Genomic DNA, 14554 nt, shown 5'->3' on the forward strand with positions numbered 1-14554 from the left:
GTGATGGCCGATGCCACCACTTGGGCTTTGTAGCCCATCATTCCAGGAGAAAAACCCAACCAACCTTGACCCCGTTGGACCACTGTAGAAGACGAATCGACATCGGGAAGTTTTAGGCACCCGCCGGCTTTGTGGGCAAAATTGACCATCTTCCGTCCACTTTTGGACTTTGTGGAAGGTATGAAAGTTGCTCCACTCACTGAGATCTTCATTTCTGTGAAGTTTGAGAATTTTTGGAAATAGTTGGATTTTCCGGCGAGTCGGGGCGGCCGACTGCCACCCGTGGCAGTGCATGCGGCGGTGCGTGGCCAGTGGGCCGCCAATGCTATTTTTAGGCTATGTCGAATGTCTTGAATTCAGTTTTGTTATTTGAATGACATAGGTTGATCGTTGAAACCTAAATTCGTTACGATACGTTACTTGATGAAAATGTGAATAGACTATCTGACCGTTGGATCATCACTAAACTTGGATACATTATAATACGTAATATTTAAAGATCATAGGAATTTATGGATCGGGAATCTGACCTACGGATCTTCCCGAATTGAATTTGTGAGTTAGTAAAATAAATGTTCACGTCCACTTGGTTTTGGGAAAATGGCGGAGATCCAACCGTTGGATCGTAACGAAATTTTAATATGTTATTCTAGAAACATATTGTGGATCGTTGGGAGTTGCAGATTGGAAATCTGATATGCGGATCTTCCGGGTCGAGTTATACAGGGTTGTAGACCCTACCGTCGATCTTTGATCGACTGTTGACTTGTGGTCAATGGGTCTCAAACTATTTTAGAATGCCCTTGAGGTTGTGTTTTATGTGAATTACGTATTCTACTGATAAGAGTTCTAAGATGTGATTCGATAATTGGTCACAGACACCAATCATTCAGGATGTCTCGATACGTGCGCTAGATAATCATAGCGTGGACTTCAGGTGAGTGGATCTTTTCCTTTTTATCGTACATATTATTGAGAGTTCTATCGACACTTTTAAATTGATTAGGTATATTACCTTCATATAATTATTGTGAATGCTTGAAGTACTAATATGAACTACGAATGGCTTGATCCCTGTTTAGGGTACGTAGGCAGTCTAACGAGACGTTAGATGTAGCCATAATATATTTGAGACAAAAGCCTTATTTGGGAAATTGAGCACTGCGAAGGAAATTGGTAAAGGCAAGCTTTAGTTTTGTGAATTAGTTAGTTAAATTAGTGTTAATTGGGTTGTCATGGATAATTATCTCTGAAAATAAGTAGTTCAGGAGTAAGGCGTTATTGATTGTACATTTCACACTGTATTGTATATAATTGAAAATGCTACGACATGGTTGAGTATTAGATTGCATCATGGTATATCCATATGTATATTACTTGCACATAATTATTGGGAATGCTTTCAAGTGCAAAGGTGAACGCAGGACACCCAGGTAAGTTCAGGTGAGTTTATGGTATTAGTTGAATCAATGGAGTTATAGCATGACTACATTTATGTGTTAGGCAACTCTGATACTATTGTACTGGTTGCCATGAGTTGTACATGTTATATTGAGATGCATAGAGAGCTCATAACTTGCACCCCCGGTGTTAGTGCTCCCGCCCAGAGTTGGGCACAGTCCTTCACGTGATGTTCACCTCCCGCACCTTACGCTCACCTTGGACTCAAGGTAGGTGCACAGGCCTGTCGTACAGACCACTATAAGTGGTTCCGACTCGTAGGTGACCCGCGATTATTCGCCCAGTCTTCACGTGATTGTAGCACTTGAGCGTACTTATTACACCCAGTCCTGTCGTACAGACCACTAGAGGTGGTTCTGACTCATGTGCAGGGATGTTTGATGAGCTATAGATTAAGTCGTATAGGTCATTATAGGTGATTCCCGACTTGTATACTAACATTGATTGATGAGATATGGATACCTGCACCCCGATGTCAGTGCTCCCGCCCGTGGACAGGGCACAGTCCTTCACGTGATGTTCACCTCTCGCACCTTACACTCACCTTGGACTTAAGGTAGGTGCACATGCCTGTCGTACAGATCACTATATGTGGTTCCGACTTGTAGGTGACCCGCGATTATTCGCCCAGTCTTCACATGATCGTAGCACTTGAGCGTACTTATTTACACCCAGTCTTGTCGTACAGACCACTAGAGGTGGTTCCGACTTGTGTGCAGGGATGCTTGATGAGATATGAATAAGTTGTACATGTCATTAGAGATGACTCCCGACTTATATGCTAGCATTGATTGATGAGATATGAGTATAGTCGTATAGGCCACGTTAGGTGATTCCAGTTGATGTATCATTTTATATTGATTAAGTTCATTTGGCCTACTTGTTAATGCATTGTAGAGTCTATGGACATGGCATACCCATGGTTTTGGCCATTTTTTTTTATTAGCGTGGGTGGATATGTTGATATATATATATATATATATATATATGTGTGTGTGTGTGTGTGTGTGTGTGTGTGTGTGTGTGTGTAGTACTGTTCTATAGAAAACGATAAGGGATTTACAGTGGAGGGTTATTATTGTTAGAAAGGTAATAGTTTTGGGAAGCTTGGTTTTACTGCTTACTCACACTTTTTGTTTTGTACCCCTTCAGGTTTTAACTGCTGAGTTCGTATCAACAAGGATATATGGCTAATCTTAGTATTGGTGGCTACATTTAAGGGTATGATTCTTACCCACACTACTGTACCTTACTTATGCTCTGACATCGCGTGTGAAATGGGTCCGCTCCCACTCATAGCACACTCTGGTATTTAGACACTTTTAGATTCAAATTTATTCACTTTTTATACACTATCAATTTTATGGCTTTGTCACCTTTTAGATGTCGGCCAACACAACTCGATTTGGGATCCTAGTGGACATTCCGGGTCGGGGTGTGTCACTATTAATTTATCAATTATTTAATATTTGCTAAATTAATCCATTTTCTTTATTCTCCATGCTAATAATTTATGGAGGTTTAAGTGTGTTTGTATGGATTATGCTTCCTAATTATAGTTGGATAGGCTCGATTGGTTAACGTTGGATCCTTTATTTTGTATGGCATAAATTTGAATATATATATATATAGTAGAGTAGAGCACAACCCTGGGTTTCAAACTACAAACATCAAGAAATATTACACACTTTATTTCCACCACCCCAACTACTTGTTTTCTTTTTCTTTTGTTTTTTTGTCAACCACTACTTGTTTGTTAAATATGGCTAATTTTTATTTATTTATATTACACATACAGCCCCGGGGGAGATCGAGGCAGTTGCCTTATCTGGTTGTCTTTAGGATCGGCCTTGTAGCATTGAAAATGTTTGAACTTATATATTTAAACGGTTAAACTGTATAAGGTTTGAGTTTAAATTTTTTAATATATTAGAAATGGCCTAACATGCATGTCAGCAAATTGAGTTGTTGATCTAGTATATATGAGGGAGATATCAATGTCATATATTGTGACATTAAATGACCAAGAACCCTAACAAAAAGTGAACGCACTAAGGAATACTTGTGTTCCATCATTTAATTCACAGCTCAAGGATTTTCAAGAATAATACCTTGATTGATTGACTTGGAAGCTAAATCTCAATTTAGTCCACAAATTGAATGGACTTTCTAATACGAATCTTTTACCTATAAATGTCGTGAGCTCCATAGCACATGGTGGTTGGACCGAATTGGAAACCAAATTCATTGTGTCAATAAGCCTTAATAGAGCAATTTATGTTACATACACAACCATGTGTAACTTGCCGACTTGTCGAATGTCGAGTCATGCATACATATATAGTTCTTGGTGCATGTCTAATCAGCTGACTCTACTACGCATCATTAATCTATTCATACGTATCTTTTCCAACTTATAGTATGTACATCACATTAAACTCACTAATCATTTTCAATGTTTCCAAAATAGATCAGCCAGTGCTGATTTGGGCTCAGCTGTTCAAATTGAATTCATGACCCACTGTTTCGAAGAAAATGTTGATGGATATTAAACTCACCGATTTGACGTGATGTATGGCTTTTTTTTTTTTGGTAAAAAACCGTATTTTGTTAAAAATTTTAATTTTAGAGACGCTTATAGTATTTTGTTAATTTTTAAAATCTTTTCTATTTAGAATAGGACCTCTAAGGATATTAGGTTTGTTATCTTTCATATTATCAATCAGGAAACTTTGAAGTTTTTTTGTGTGGTGTTGTGGGTTCTAATTCTGCAATACATATCTTCATATACATTCCAACTTATAGTACATCGCGTTAAACTCACTAATCATTTTCAAAATTTCCAAAAGAAATTATAGACGAAAGAACAGAAGGGAGGAGCCACATCATAGTGCATAAGAACAAATTTAGCATTGATTGTAAAATGGTTTTATTTTTTCAAATTATTTTACTGATGCATTTTTAAATGATAGAATTTACTTTAAACTAAATTGGGACAACTTTTTTTAGTAGGATTATCTCCCCTCCTATTTTCATCACCTTTTCTCCCCTTCAACTATCACACTTTGCTTTTTGTCTTATTGTCTTTATAAAAAAAATCAAAATAAGATGTTGAAGTGATTTAATTGTAACCGTTCAAGTATAAAGAAAGAGAATGAAAGAGAGAGATTAAGAAGGAAGAAAATCTTTCTTCTATCTTTTATTTGAGGATCTGCACCCTGCCCTGCGCTCATGTGAGTTCGTATGTAACTCTTTACTCTTCAACAGTTCAACTCAGAGAACTGTGAATTGTACGTAATTCTTTCTTTGTACTTAATTGTATAACTGAAAATTTAACCATCGATGCAGTAATTATTTCTTTGTAGTGAATTTTTCTTTGTACGTAATTCTACTTACTTTTTAAAGTGCTAACTTAGTCTTAACCCATTTTTCCACTCACCTTCCCAAATTGAGATAACACCAATAGGCTTATATCTACTTATACTTTACCATCACTATAAGAATTCTCAACAAAGACGTGAAGATTACGAAGAAAGTTGAGATTCTATCATAAAATCAATTAACAATATATGGGGTAATTCAAATTTATATAAGCACATGCAATGTCCTTTAATTCTCTAATGTGAGATTCACGTTTTCAGTACACTCCCCCACATCTGGAGTCATTTAAGCCACTACGTTGATAATACATATTGGCTGACGTGAGGACATGTGGGAGCTCAACAAGTGGATTAACCTACTGTCATACTATGAAGAGAGTTAAAGTTCCACCATAAAACTAATGGACAATATAAGAAGTAGCCTCACTACTTATAACAACATGCAAAATCCCTTATTTCTGGTATAAGATTCACACTCTCGATAACCTAGACAAAATTGGTTGTAGGGTTGTTTTAACAATTCACATTTTACAGACCAACCTTTTTAGTAGTATGTATTCATTTTTGTTGGTTAGAATTTCAACAAGGTATGTATTCTACATTTTAAAATTTCAACAAGGTACGTATTTGACGTCCACTTTTTTAACTGCTTTTTATAGATTTATATTTTTTGTCAAACACTATTGAGAAGAAGGTTTCGAACAAAAACCACGGGTACAAGGATAAATACCATCAACTCTTTGAACTACAAGTCCTTTTTATAGAAACACTAAAAAGTATAACCCATATGAAAATTATTTGAACTGTTAATTTCTAATCATTAATTCTTGTAATAGTATATCAACGTACTACATTTCTCATATGTTGATGATTCTTACTTGGGGTAAAATTTATCACAAAGAATTTACCATATACAGATGACATTACATAAAGTGAACTACATTTTATTGTGGTAAAATAAAACAATCCCTCTAACGTTACTCTTCTTAGTTACTAAATAACAAAAGTGATGACATGCCATTGTGACATAAGTAAAATCTATATTCAACCCAAGAAGAAAAGAAAAAAAAAGAAAAAAAAAGAGTATAGATAACGGAGTAGTACTGCGCAAATAACCAGATAAAAGTGTAGACACGTTTAATTTTTGGACTTTTTTTGGTAGGGGAAGGGGAGTTACAGTATATGGAACTAGCTTCCTATAAATTGAGTGATTCCTTTCTGATAAAAAAACTACGAGAGGCTTCGGAGAGTGGGAGACAGTTAGAGAGAGAGAGAGAGAGAGAGAGATGGAGATGGATGATCAAGTACTCCCAATTCTTGATTTTTCAGATGGTTTAGTGGTAAAGCAAGGGAGTGAGGAATGGAAAGCTATGAGTAACAAAGTGAGAGAGGCATGTGAGGATTATGGTTGCTTTCTTTTGCTAGTGAAGGATGAGATCCCAATGAGTTTACGTGAAGAAATGGTGACGGCAATGAAAGCTTTGTTTGATCTGCCTGAAGAGACCAAGAAGAAGCACACAAGTCCCAAGCCTTACCAGAGCTACGAAGGCAAGAGCCCCGTCATTCCCTTGAATGAAAGCTTCGGCATCGATGACGCTTGCCGCCTCGACGCAGCTCAGACCTTCACCAACCTCATGTGGCCTCAAGAAAACCCTGCATTTTGGTGAGATTTTTCTTGCTTTTTAATTAAACTTTGCAATTATAGATAAACATGTTGCTTTGACTTTGATCATAGCTTGCATTAGACTTTTTTTGTGTACATATATGCATGCATAGCTCTCATCAAGATATATCCAAGGCCAAGTTTTCATTTTGCTTTTGTTTTCCAGGACGTCTGCTAATCTCACTCTCAATTTGTGTTTTGCACTTGAAATTAGTGTTCTATTTATTTCAAAGTACTCACACAAAGAGAGTAAAATGAAAAACGGAGAGCGAGAATAAGTTTTAGTCCCATTTTTCTATCATCTCTAAACTTTCTCTCAGGTCGTATGTACTTTCGTTTGCCAAAAGTTGAAACCGGTGAAAGGTCATAGATCGTGCATATGCATGGCTTCAAAGGTTTGAATAGCCATTTGAGGAGTTATAAGTTAATACTAATTGCAACGAAACAGAAGCTTAATCACTACCTGTTTAGGTTACATTAGAAAATTGTTGTGCTAGCTTAAGGGTTTACTACTGTATATGATTGAAAATCTTTCCTTAATAAGTTGGCTCACATTCAAACGAAGCAAAAGCATTAAAGAGTAGTTTATATATGATGACATTACAACTCCAAAAATTTGACATGACAATGGCTGCTATCCAACAGCGCTACCAGCCAATGCCTCATTTAATAAGGCTTATCCCTTCCAAACAGATTGAATTAAAGGAGTGCCAGCTTTATATGATTGTTATATAGTCCTGGCTATCATGCCTGCACATGCCCTTGTAGAACTCCAGCACAGGGAAAGGGGGAAAGATCATCAGTTTCTTTTGCAATATGTAACTGCTTCATTTAAACCCCCCAGCAGCCAGTTGCACTTTCCTGGATTATATACAATAGTCAACAAATATGTATATAATTTGATTCAATATATATCACACCCATATCACAACAGTCCATATATAATAATAATGGGTTGGTGCATATTCATGACCTTGATAATCCCATGTCACGAGCGAGTTTGTGTGAGAGTAGTACTAGGATGAGTTATCTTTTGAAAAGTCTTTGTGTACTTACCAAAATGGGTAGGTGCATACTCCTCATTTTTTTTTTACAGATGTGTACTTACCAAAATGGCTACAGTAGTGTTCCCTATTTTGCACCATGTCTAAATCAATTTTCTTCTTCGTAATTTAGATTATTTAAGACTATTGTTATTCAAAATCCAAGGTACATCAAGTATATATATGCTAGTTATGGATAATAAGTAATGGGTATTGTTATGCACAATTGTATGATTGTACTTACAAGTTAACCTAACCTGATACAATGCACCACATGTCATATACATCTTCCGGCACCCTTATTTCCTTGATTGATTATAATTTCCTAGTGGTCGCCTTTGCACTTATAAACTTCACTGAATGAGAAAACGATATATGTTGTTTTTACCGTTGACTATATATGTATTTTGTTTTCTTGTGTTGTAGTGAGGCAATGAAATCCATGTGCTCTAAGATGATGGACTTGAATCTCATCATCCTTAAGATGATCTTAGAGAGCTTTGGTTTAGGAAACCACTATGACTCCCATGTCCAAAATACCACCAGTGTTTTTCGTATCATGAAGTACAAAGCTCCTCCTCCTCCTCCTCCTCCAACTCCAGGCAACATCAACATTAATGCTAACTCGTCATCAACATCACTGTCGGCGTCGCCATCAGCTGCCCTGGGCCTTGTACCTCACACTGACAAAAGCACCCTAACCATTCTGTGCCAAAACGGTGTGCAAGGCCTACAGATTCTGACCAAACAAGGCAAATGGGTTGAAGTGATGGTCCCGGAGGGAGCTGTTGTGGTCTTTGTTGGGGATGCAATTAAGGCTTGGAGCAATGGGAGGCTTCATGCAGTGACCCACAGGGTTATGATGAGTGGTGACAAAGAGAGGTACTCGTATGCCCTATTCTCCTTGCCAAAAGAGGAGGTGGTGATTGAAGTGCCTCAGGAATTTATAGACAAAGAGCATCCTTTGCTCTACAAGCCATTCAACTTTGGTGCATACTTTACATACTTCACGTCCAATATTCGTGAGGATGCACTCGAATTATATGCTAGAGTTTGATATTATATCATATAATATCCATGTTATTTGGTTAACAGGATGTGTGTTTTGCAACAAGGTTACTATGTCAATATCTGGTATGTTTTACTTTACTGCAAGACAATAATCATAATATATGTATTGGGGCTAAGACTTCAGATATTTAATAAATAGAAAGTATCTTGCATTTTGTTTGGTGGAAAAAAAAAAGTTAAACATGTTTGGTTTTGTTAGTTATGATCATTGATGGAACACATATTTTGTCAATCAATTCACGTTGTAGTTAACTGCACTTAAGAACAAAATATCGACGACATATGGACCAACTATTGATAATTGCAAGTTAATTAGCAATATCAACAGTATAAATAACAAGTGATTACCACGCGTAGTGCAGAAAAACTTATGTTTCATGACCTTTATACATTACTTGAATAATTAATATGTCTGATATAATGGACTTGTGTAAATTGGGGCATTCACTGAAATGGTACTATAATTAGCTTAGCTTAGTACGTCGTAGGTGTGGAGTAGCTTGTATTTTTGCAACTCCTTGAGCATGGCCGGAGCCAAGTTTCAAATTTAGACAGGCTAAATTTTTGAATGGGGTAGGATTGAAACAATAAAAAGTAAAAATTTGTTGGTCAGTTAGTTTACAGCAATTTTTTCAGAGTCCTCCAAGAAGAGTGCAAAGCTTTTAAGGAGTGCAGAGCGTGTTCCATCAATGTTGGTGTTGAATATAATCTCTAACAATTGACTTGTCGCGCCATATATCTAAGCTTAGTTTTAATTAACTATGAAGATATTTTGTTGTATGTATCATATATAGTTATACTAACTTGATCTTTAATTAAATTTGAACTTCATATCAGATGGGAGAAAAGACATAAACTCAAAGCTGATTGACACATTAGCTGCCTACGAATTATGAAAACTCAAACCCCACCGTATACATCTTTATCTCGTGATGTAATGTGGTACAGACTAAGCTTTGAACTTCAAACCTGTAAATAGAAGTCATGTGTAACTTATATGTAGTTAAATCAACATCACGGTTTGTAATCATATATAGCTAGCTGAGCCCTGCATTATACTCGCTTTGTTTCAACTTCAGACATGCTTAGTCATGAATCACGATGACAAGACAGATTTCGTTGACCCTTGATTGGCTCATTAGTCCATCAAATGTGGTCGTGATTATTGCTCTTCTTCTTAAGTATGCTTTCATAAGGCCAATTTATCGTGAGACACGATTTTGCGTCCAAATCCACAACCACAACTTTTATCGTATTTGGTTAGACAAAAGGGATAGACCAAGTTTATTAGCCTCTGCACTTCTCTCTCGATATTGAGAATTTAAAATTATGATTCTTAGTTTCTTTAGTCTTTGTCACTACCTTAGGTGATGAAGTTGATGTTTCACCATAAAAGTAATAAACAACATAAGGAGTAGTCCAACCTCTTGAAAGTCTTTGTCATATGCGGAGTAATCCAATTAACCTCTTAGAGCATCTCCAAATGAGATATCAAAATGTCCAAATCAGAAATAACAATAAAAAAAGACAGCTGCAATGTTTTCCAACCGAGAAGTCAAATCTGATGTGGCATGACATGGAATAGCAGCTTTCTCCCTTGCTGTCAAATTTGACAGCAGCGTCAAATATTTTTTTATTAATTTATTTATAAAGGCAAGATGCTGCCACTAAAGCTGGTACGCTCTCTTGTGTTTGGAGAAACAATAATGTTATTCTTACCATATTTTTATATCATATTTATATACCATCTTATGTGGCATCTGATGTGAACAGTCACATCATTAAAATTAATCATAATTTAATTTAAATTAAAAACCATTTAATAAACCAATAATTAAAAAAAAAGTTGGAATTAAATTATGATTGTGGCATAGGAGGAGTCTTATCCTTCTAGGCACACCAGGTCCATGAGCGACGATGAAGTTTTGTTTTCTCAAAGGAAGATACAAAGGGTTTATGGATCTTGGTTTTGTTTTCTCAGAAGAAGATAAAGATTCAAACTTGGTTTCAATCATTCCTGGGTTGCAAAGGTTGGGAAAGAAGGATGATAGCAGAGATGAGAGTTTTGATGAGTCTGCAAGGCCGTACCTTTCTGAAGCTTGGGAGGTCAGGAAGAAGAGAGAAGCCATTGATGAATTGGAGGTTTCCGGAGAGTGAAATTGACATGAAAGACAATCTCAAATGGTGGGCTCATACTGTTGCTTCTACAGTTAGATGACGAAGATTCTGGTTCTAAGAATTTTTGTACTTTTTTCAGGTTTGGATTTTGCTTCAATTTTTTTTGACACTTTTTGTATACAGTAGATTTACCAGATCAATCAATATTGTTCTACAACTTGTAAATGTGAATAAAAAATAGAAATATTTTCATGATCAGATTATGAATATTTGTGCATAACTTCCTCTGAATTCTTCTTGAGCTATAAGCTCTGTTGCGGCAGGATAAGATTGAATCTCGGAAGAAATTGGTTTTTGGGATGATGGAGAAGACTCTTCGTATGCCACAATCACCATTTAATTCTAGTTTTTTTTTAATTATTGATTTATTAAATGATTTTTAATTTAAATTAAATTTTGATTAATTTAAATGATGTGATGTTCACATAAAATATCACATAAACGTGTATATAAATATGGTATAAAAACATGAGAAAAAAAAAATTACTCTTGAAGAAACCATCAACAACAACTCTCTCTTTCTTCCCCAACATCACGACGACGACAATGGCAGTCACAAACAAACGTGCGGCGGAGGAAGAAGCAGAAGTAGCAGCAAATCGAGAACCCCATTTCTCCCATTCCTCCCAACCGAAGAGATTGTCACTTACACTTACAGACTTGTCACCATAGCCAGAGACATGGGCATGGACCCCATCTCTCTCCCACATCATTCTCTCCTTCCCGCCTCCGCCGCCGTCGTCCTCCTCATCTCCCTATACAGCATCGCCGTCCTTATTTCCATCGTCGTGATCCTCATCGTCGCTGTCGTCAAAGTCTTTACCATACGACGCGGTTCCCCTCCCCTTCCCCTGTCTCTCCGCCGCCCCAATTTCCCATCTTCGCGGATTTGTCAAGCTCTCCAAATGCCTTTTCAATCTGGTTTTTGTGCACTCCAATTGCAAACCCAGTGAGGCAAATAACGTTGGTAGTCAAAGCAATTGGAATTGCAGCTCAATGTCGCTGTTTTCGCGGCTCACCGGTGACAGAATTGATACAATGGAAGGGTTTTCCCGGGCTTTGGCGGGACTGGGATGGAAGGGTTCTCCGCGGATTCATGAAAGAATCCGAGTTCCTCCAAGCTCTTCATTCCAAACCCAGAAAATAATATTTTAATAAAATAAAAAGAAAAGAAAATAATGTAATAAAATAATATTTAATTTGATATACGGGTGGAGAGCAAAATTTTGAAAGATGTCAAAATACCACATAGGCTGTCAAATTCAAATTTTATGTTTAAAATTTGACATCTCTTTTGGAGATACTCTTATAAGTCCTTGCAATGTTTTTCCTTTCACCAATGTGAGACTCTTATTACCTTCACATCTTTACATTATGGTGGAAACCAATGTTGTGAAAGAATAAAAAAGGAAAAAAAGAAGTTGGTTGTATTTTCTGTTCATGCTTAGTCTAGGATGGTTGTGAACTGCAAAACTAAAGGTGGTGCTTAGTTTGACAAATATTAGCTACTTATGCTTGGTTTAGGATGAACTAGAAAATACGCCCGGAGCGTTGCTACGGGAACCAGCTGTTTTAGGCGTAGTCGAATGAATAAAACACATTTAAGTTGAATAAATTCAACACAATTATGAACAAATAGAGGGATACATGAGTAAATGAGGTCAATAAGATAAGCAATTTTGCTTTTATATACATTTAAGTGAGCTGGCATATAAACACATTGTATAATGAGTGGAAAGAAACTGAACGTCTTTGATTAGAAAGAGAAGAAACTGAAGAAAATTACTTAATAAATTTGGATATAAAGGAAAATTAAATTTATTCAATTTCAATATAAAGAAAATTACTTAATGCAGGAACAACATTTGTGCCTCATTGGCGTCAGAAGGAAGCAACCAAGTTTATATGCTGTAGTTCGGATAACAGAATTATAGGTTCATAACAATCCAAATAAACTTTGACAAACCAACATGGCATGACATGAAAAATGAGTTGATTACATAAGTTTTATTCTACCTTGTGCCAAAGAGTTTATGCAAGCATGCCCTCTTATGTTTAAGGAGCAATTGAAAGAAAATAGTTCATGAACGTCACGCTTCTGCTGGAAGCGTAATCCATTGAACGGATTTGATTTCACAGTAGTAACAACCAAAAAAATCAAATAACGTAATGGAAGAAAAACAAAATTTAATAACCATACACCTATCCATTTTCTTTTGTGAACAAAATTTGTTATTTGCACCTAATTTAAGGTCATGCTTGTTTAGATATACAATCATAGCAAATAGAAAGACTCAATCCATTGCTAACACCAGCAACCATAATTTCCTACTAAAAACAACATAGCTCAATAGATTTCTTAGGAATTAGGATGCCTAAGGCAGTGATTTAATCTCTTGAAAATCAAATCATAGTTACAAAGCGATTCACTTCAAGCGATCAACATATCAAACTCAGTCCAAATTCACCAGCCGCATTCAGACATATACTTGAAATAATTTATTAGTACAATATAAACTTTTATTTTGACCAAGAAAAAAGACAATTCATAGATATATTTCACTACTCAAATCACGAAACGAATGCAATAACAATTCTTAGAATATGGGATCCTTCAATGTTATGAAACATCCACACTGATCTTAAAATTACAAATGTAAGCACCGAACTCTGTAAAGAAATCATCTCTGATACAACATTTGAATATCTGCCTTCTCTTATCCCCTTCACATATATACTAAACCATTTTTGTGCACTACAAATTCGAGAAAGAATCAAGTCGGCCTTTGCCATGCAAATGGTTTGTTCCACTTCTTTTCTCCAGTTCCCAAAACCATGGATACGACTGTAATAAAACATACATGGCCCTCACACAGTGCAGCCCCCTAGCAATCTAACAAAGAGAGATTTATGTCAAAAGAGAAAAAGAAAAAGAGCTTTAAATGCGAGTTGTTTGGTGTTGTTTTTGTTCTCTCTTCTTTTACGGACTAAGCATACACCTATCCATCCATCTTCCCTTTATGTATAAATCTATATACACACACATATATTCACACACACATATTTATATACACGGACAACATTGAGTTCAATCCAAATCTATAGTCCTAACAATGTACTTAACACATCAGAAACATAAATCCAATGTACCTCCAATAGAGACTTGAACCATCTTTCGTGAGTCAGCATCGCTTTCCCTTGCCCTTTTTCACTTTCTAATCTCTGCATATCCTAACTTTATCTGGAAACATATAAAAACTACAAAATCACAACTCGCTTATGCTGGATCAACGTTTTGCTCTGAAATCTCTATTTTAGACTTAATATCGAGAAACAAAAAGTCTTATATGCGAAAGATAACTCATTCATCACAAAGCAACAATACATTTGCAATAACTGTTTAAGTCAGAACATATTGATCATCATGAATTGCAGCATTAGTATTCTAATTAGAAACTTGTAGCCGTAAAATTTAACATTTCACTACCACGTTTGTTCGCATTAAACAATCCAATTATCGATAATTACCTTAGCAGAAGTTTGAATTTCTTTGGCAGTCACATCCAAAGCAAGTGCATAACCTTAAACCCTCCGATTTTCGCTAATCAGATTTAAACTCAAAACCAAATCATTAAAAGCATCGTTATACTAAAACTAAATCATTAGCACCAGCATTATTAACTGATTAATTAAACTAAATCATTAACAGCAACACTATTAACTGATTAATTAACTGACCTTCAAAAAAAAAAAAAAAA

At 36.0% G+C, this 14554-nt stretch overlaps 1 protein-coding gene and 1 pseudogene across 1 annotated transcript; both read left to right on the forward strand.

Moving 5' to 3' along the window:
• The first annotated feature begins 6064 nt into the window (after window positions 1-6064).
• LOC137718841 (putative 2-oxoglutarate-dependent dioxygenase AOP1) lies at window positions 6065-8837 on the forward strand. The gene is made up of 2 exons (XM_068458373.2): window positions 6065-6504; window positions 7974-8837. Exons 1-2 carry the CDS (start codon window positions 6128-6130, stop codon window positions 8602-8604), a joined length of 1008 nt encoding a protein of 335 aa, XP_068314474.2. The 5' UTR covers window positions 6065-6127; the 3' UTR covers window positions 8605-8837.
• A 1439-nt stretch (window positions 8838-10276) lies between these two features.
• Window positions 10277-11951, forward strand: LOC148695138 (uncharacterized; annotated as a pseudogene).
• Window positions 11952-14554: the final 2603 nt, after the last annotated feature.

The sequence above is a fragment of the Pyrus communis genome, chromosome 8 (genome assembly GCF_041283825.1).
Source record: "Pyrus communis isolate YQ-2024b chromosome 8, ASM4128382v1, whole genome shotgun sequence".
Classification (NCBI taxonomy): Eukaryota; Viridiplantae; Streptophyta; class Magnoliopsida; order Rosales; family Rosaceae; genus Pyrus; species Pyrus communis.

Bases quoted from the DNA above. Each gene is read 5' to 3' on its own strand.
- LOC137718841 (XM_068458373.2), top strand. From the start codon at position 6,128: ATGGAGATGGATGATCAAGTACTCCCAATTCTTGATTTTTCAGATGGT. The intron at 6,505-7,973 runs GTGAGATTTTTC...CTTGTGTTGTAG, and splicing joins CAAGAAAACCCTGCATTTTG to TGAGGCAATGAAATCCATGT.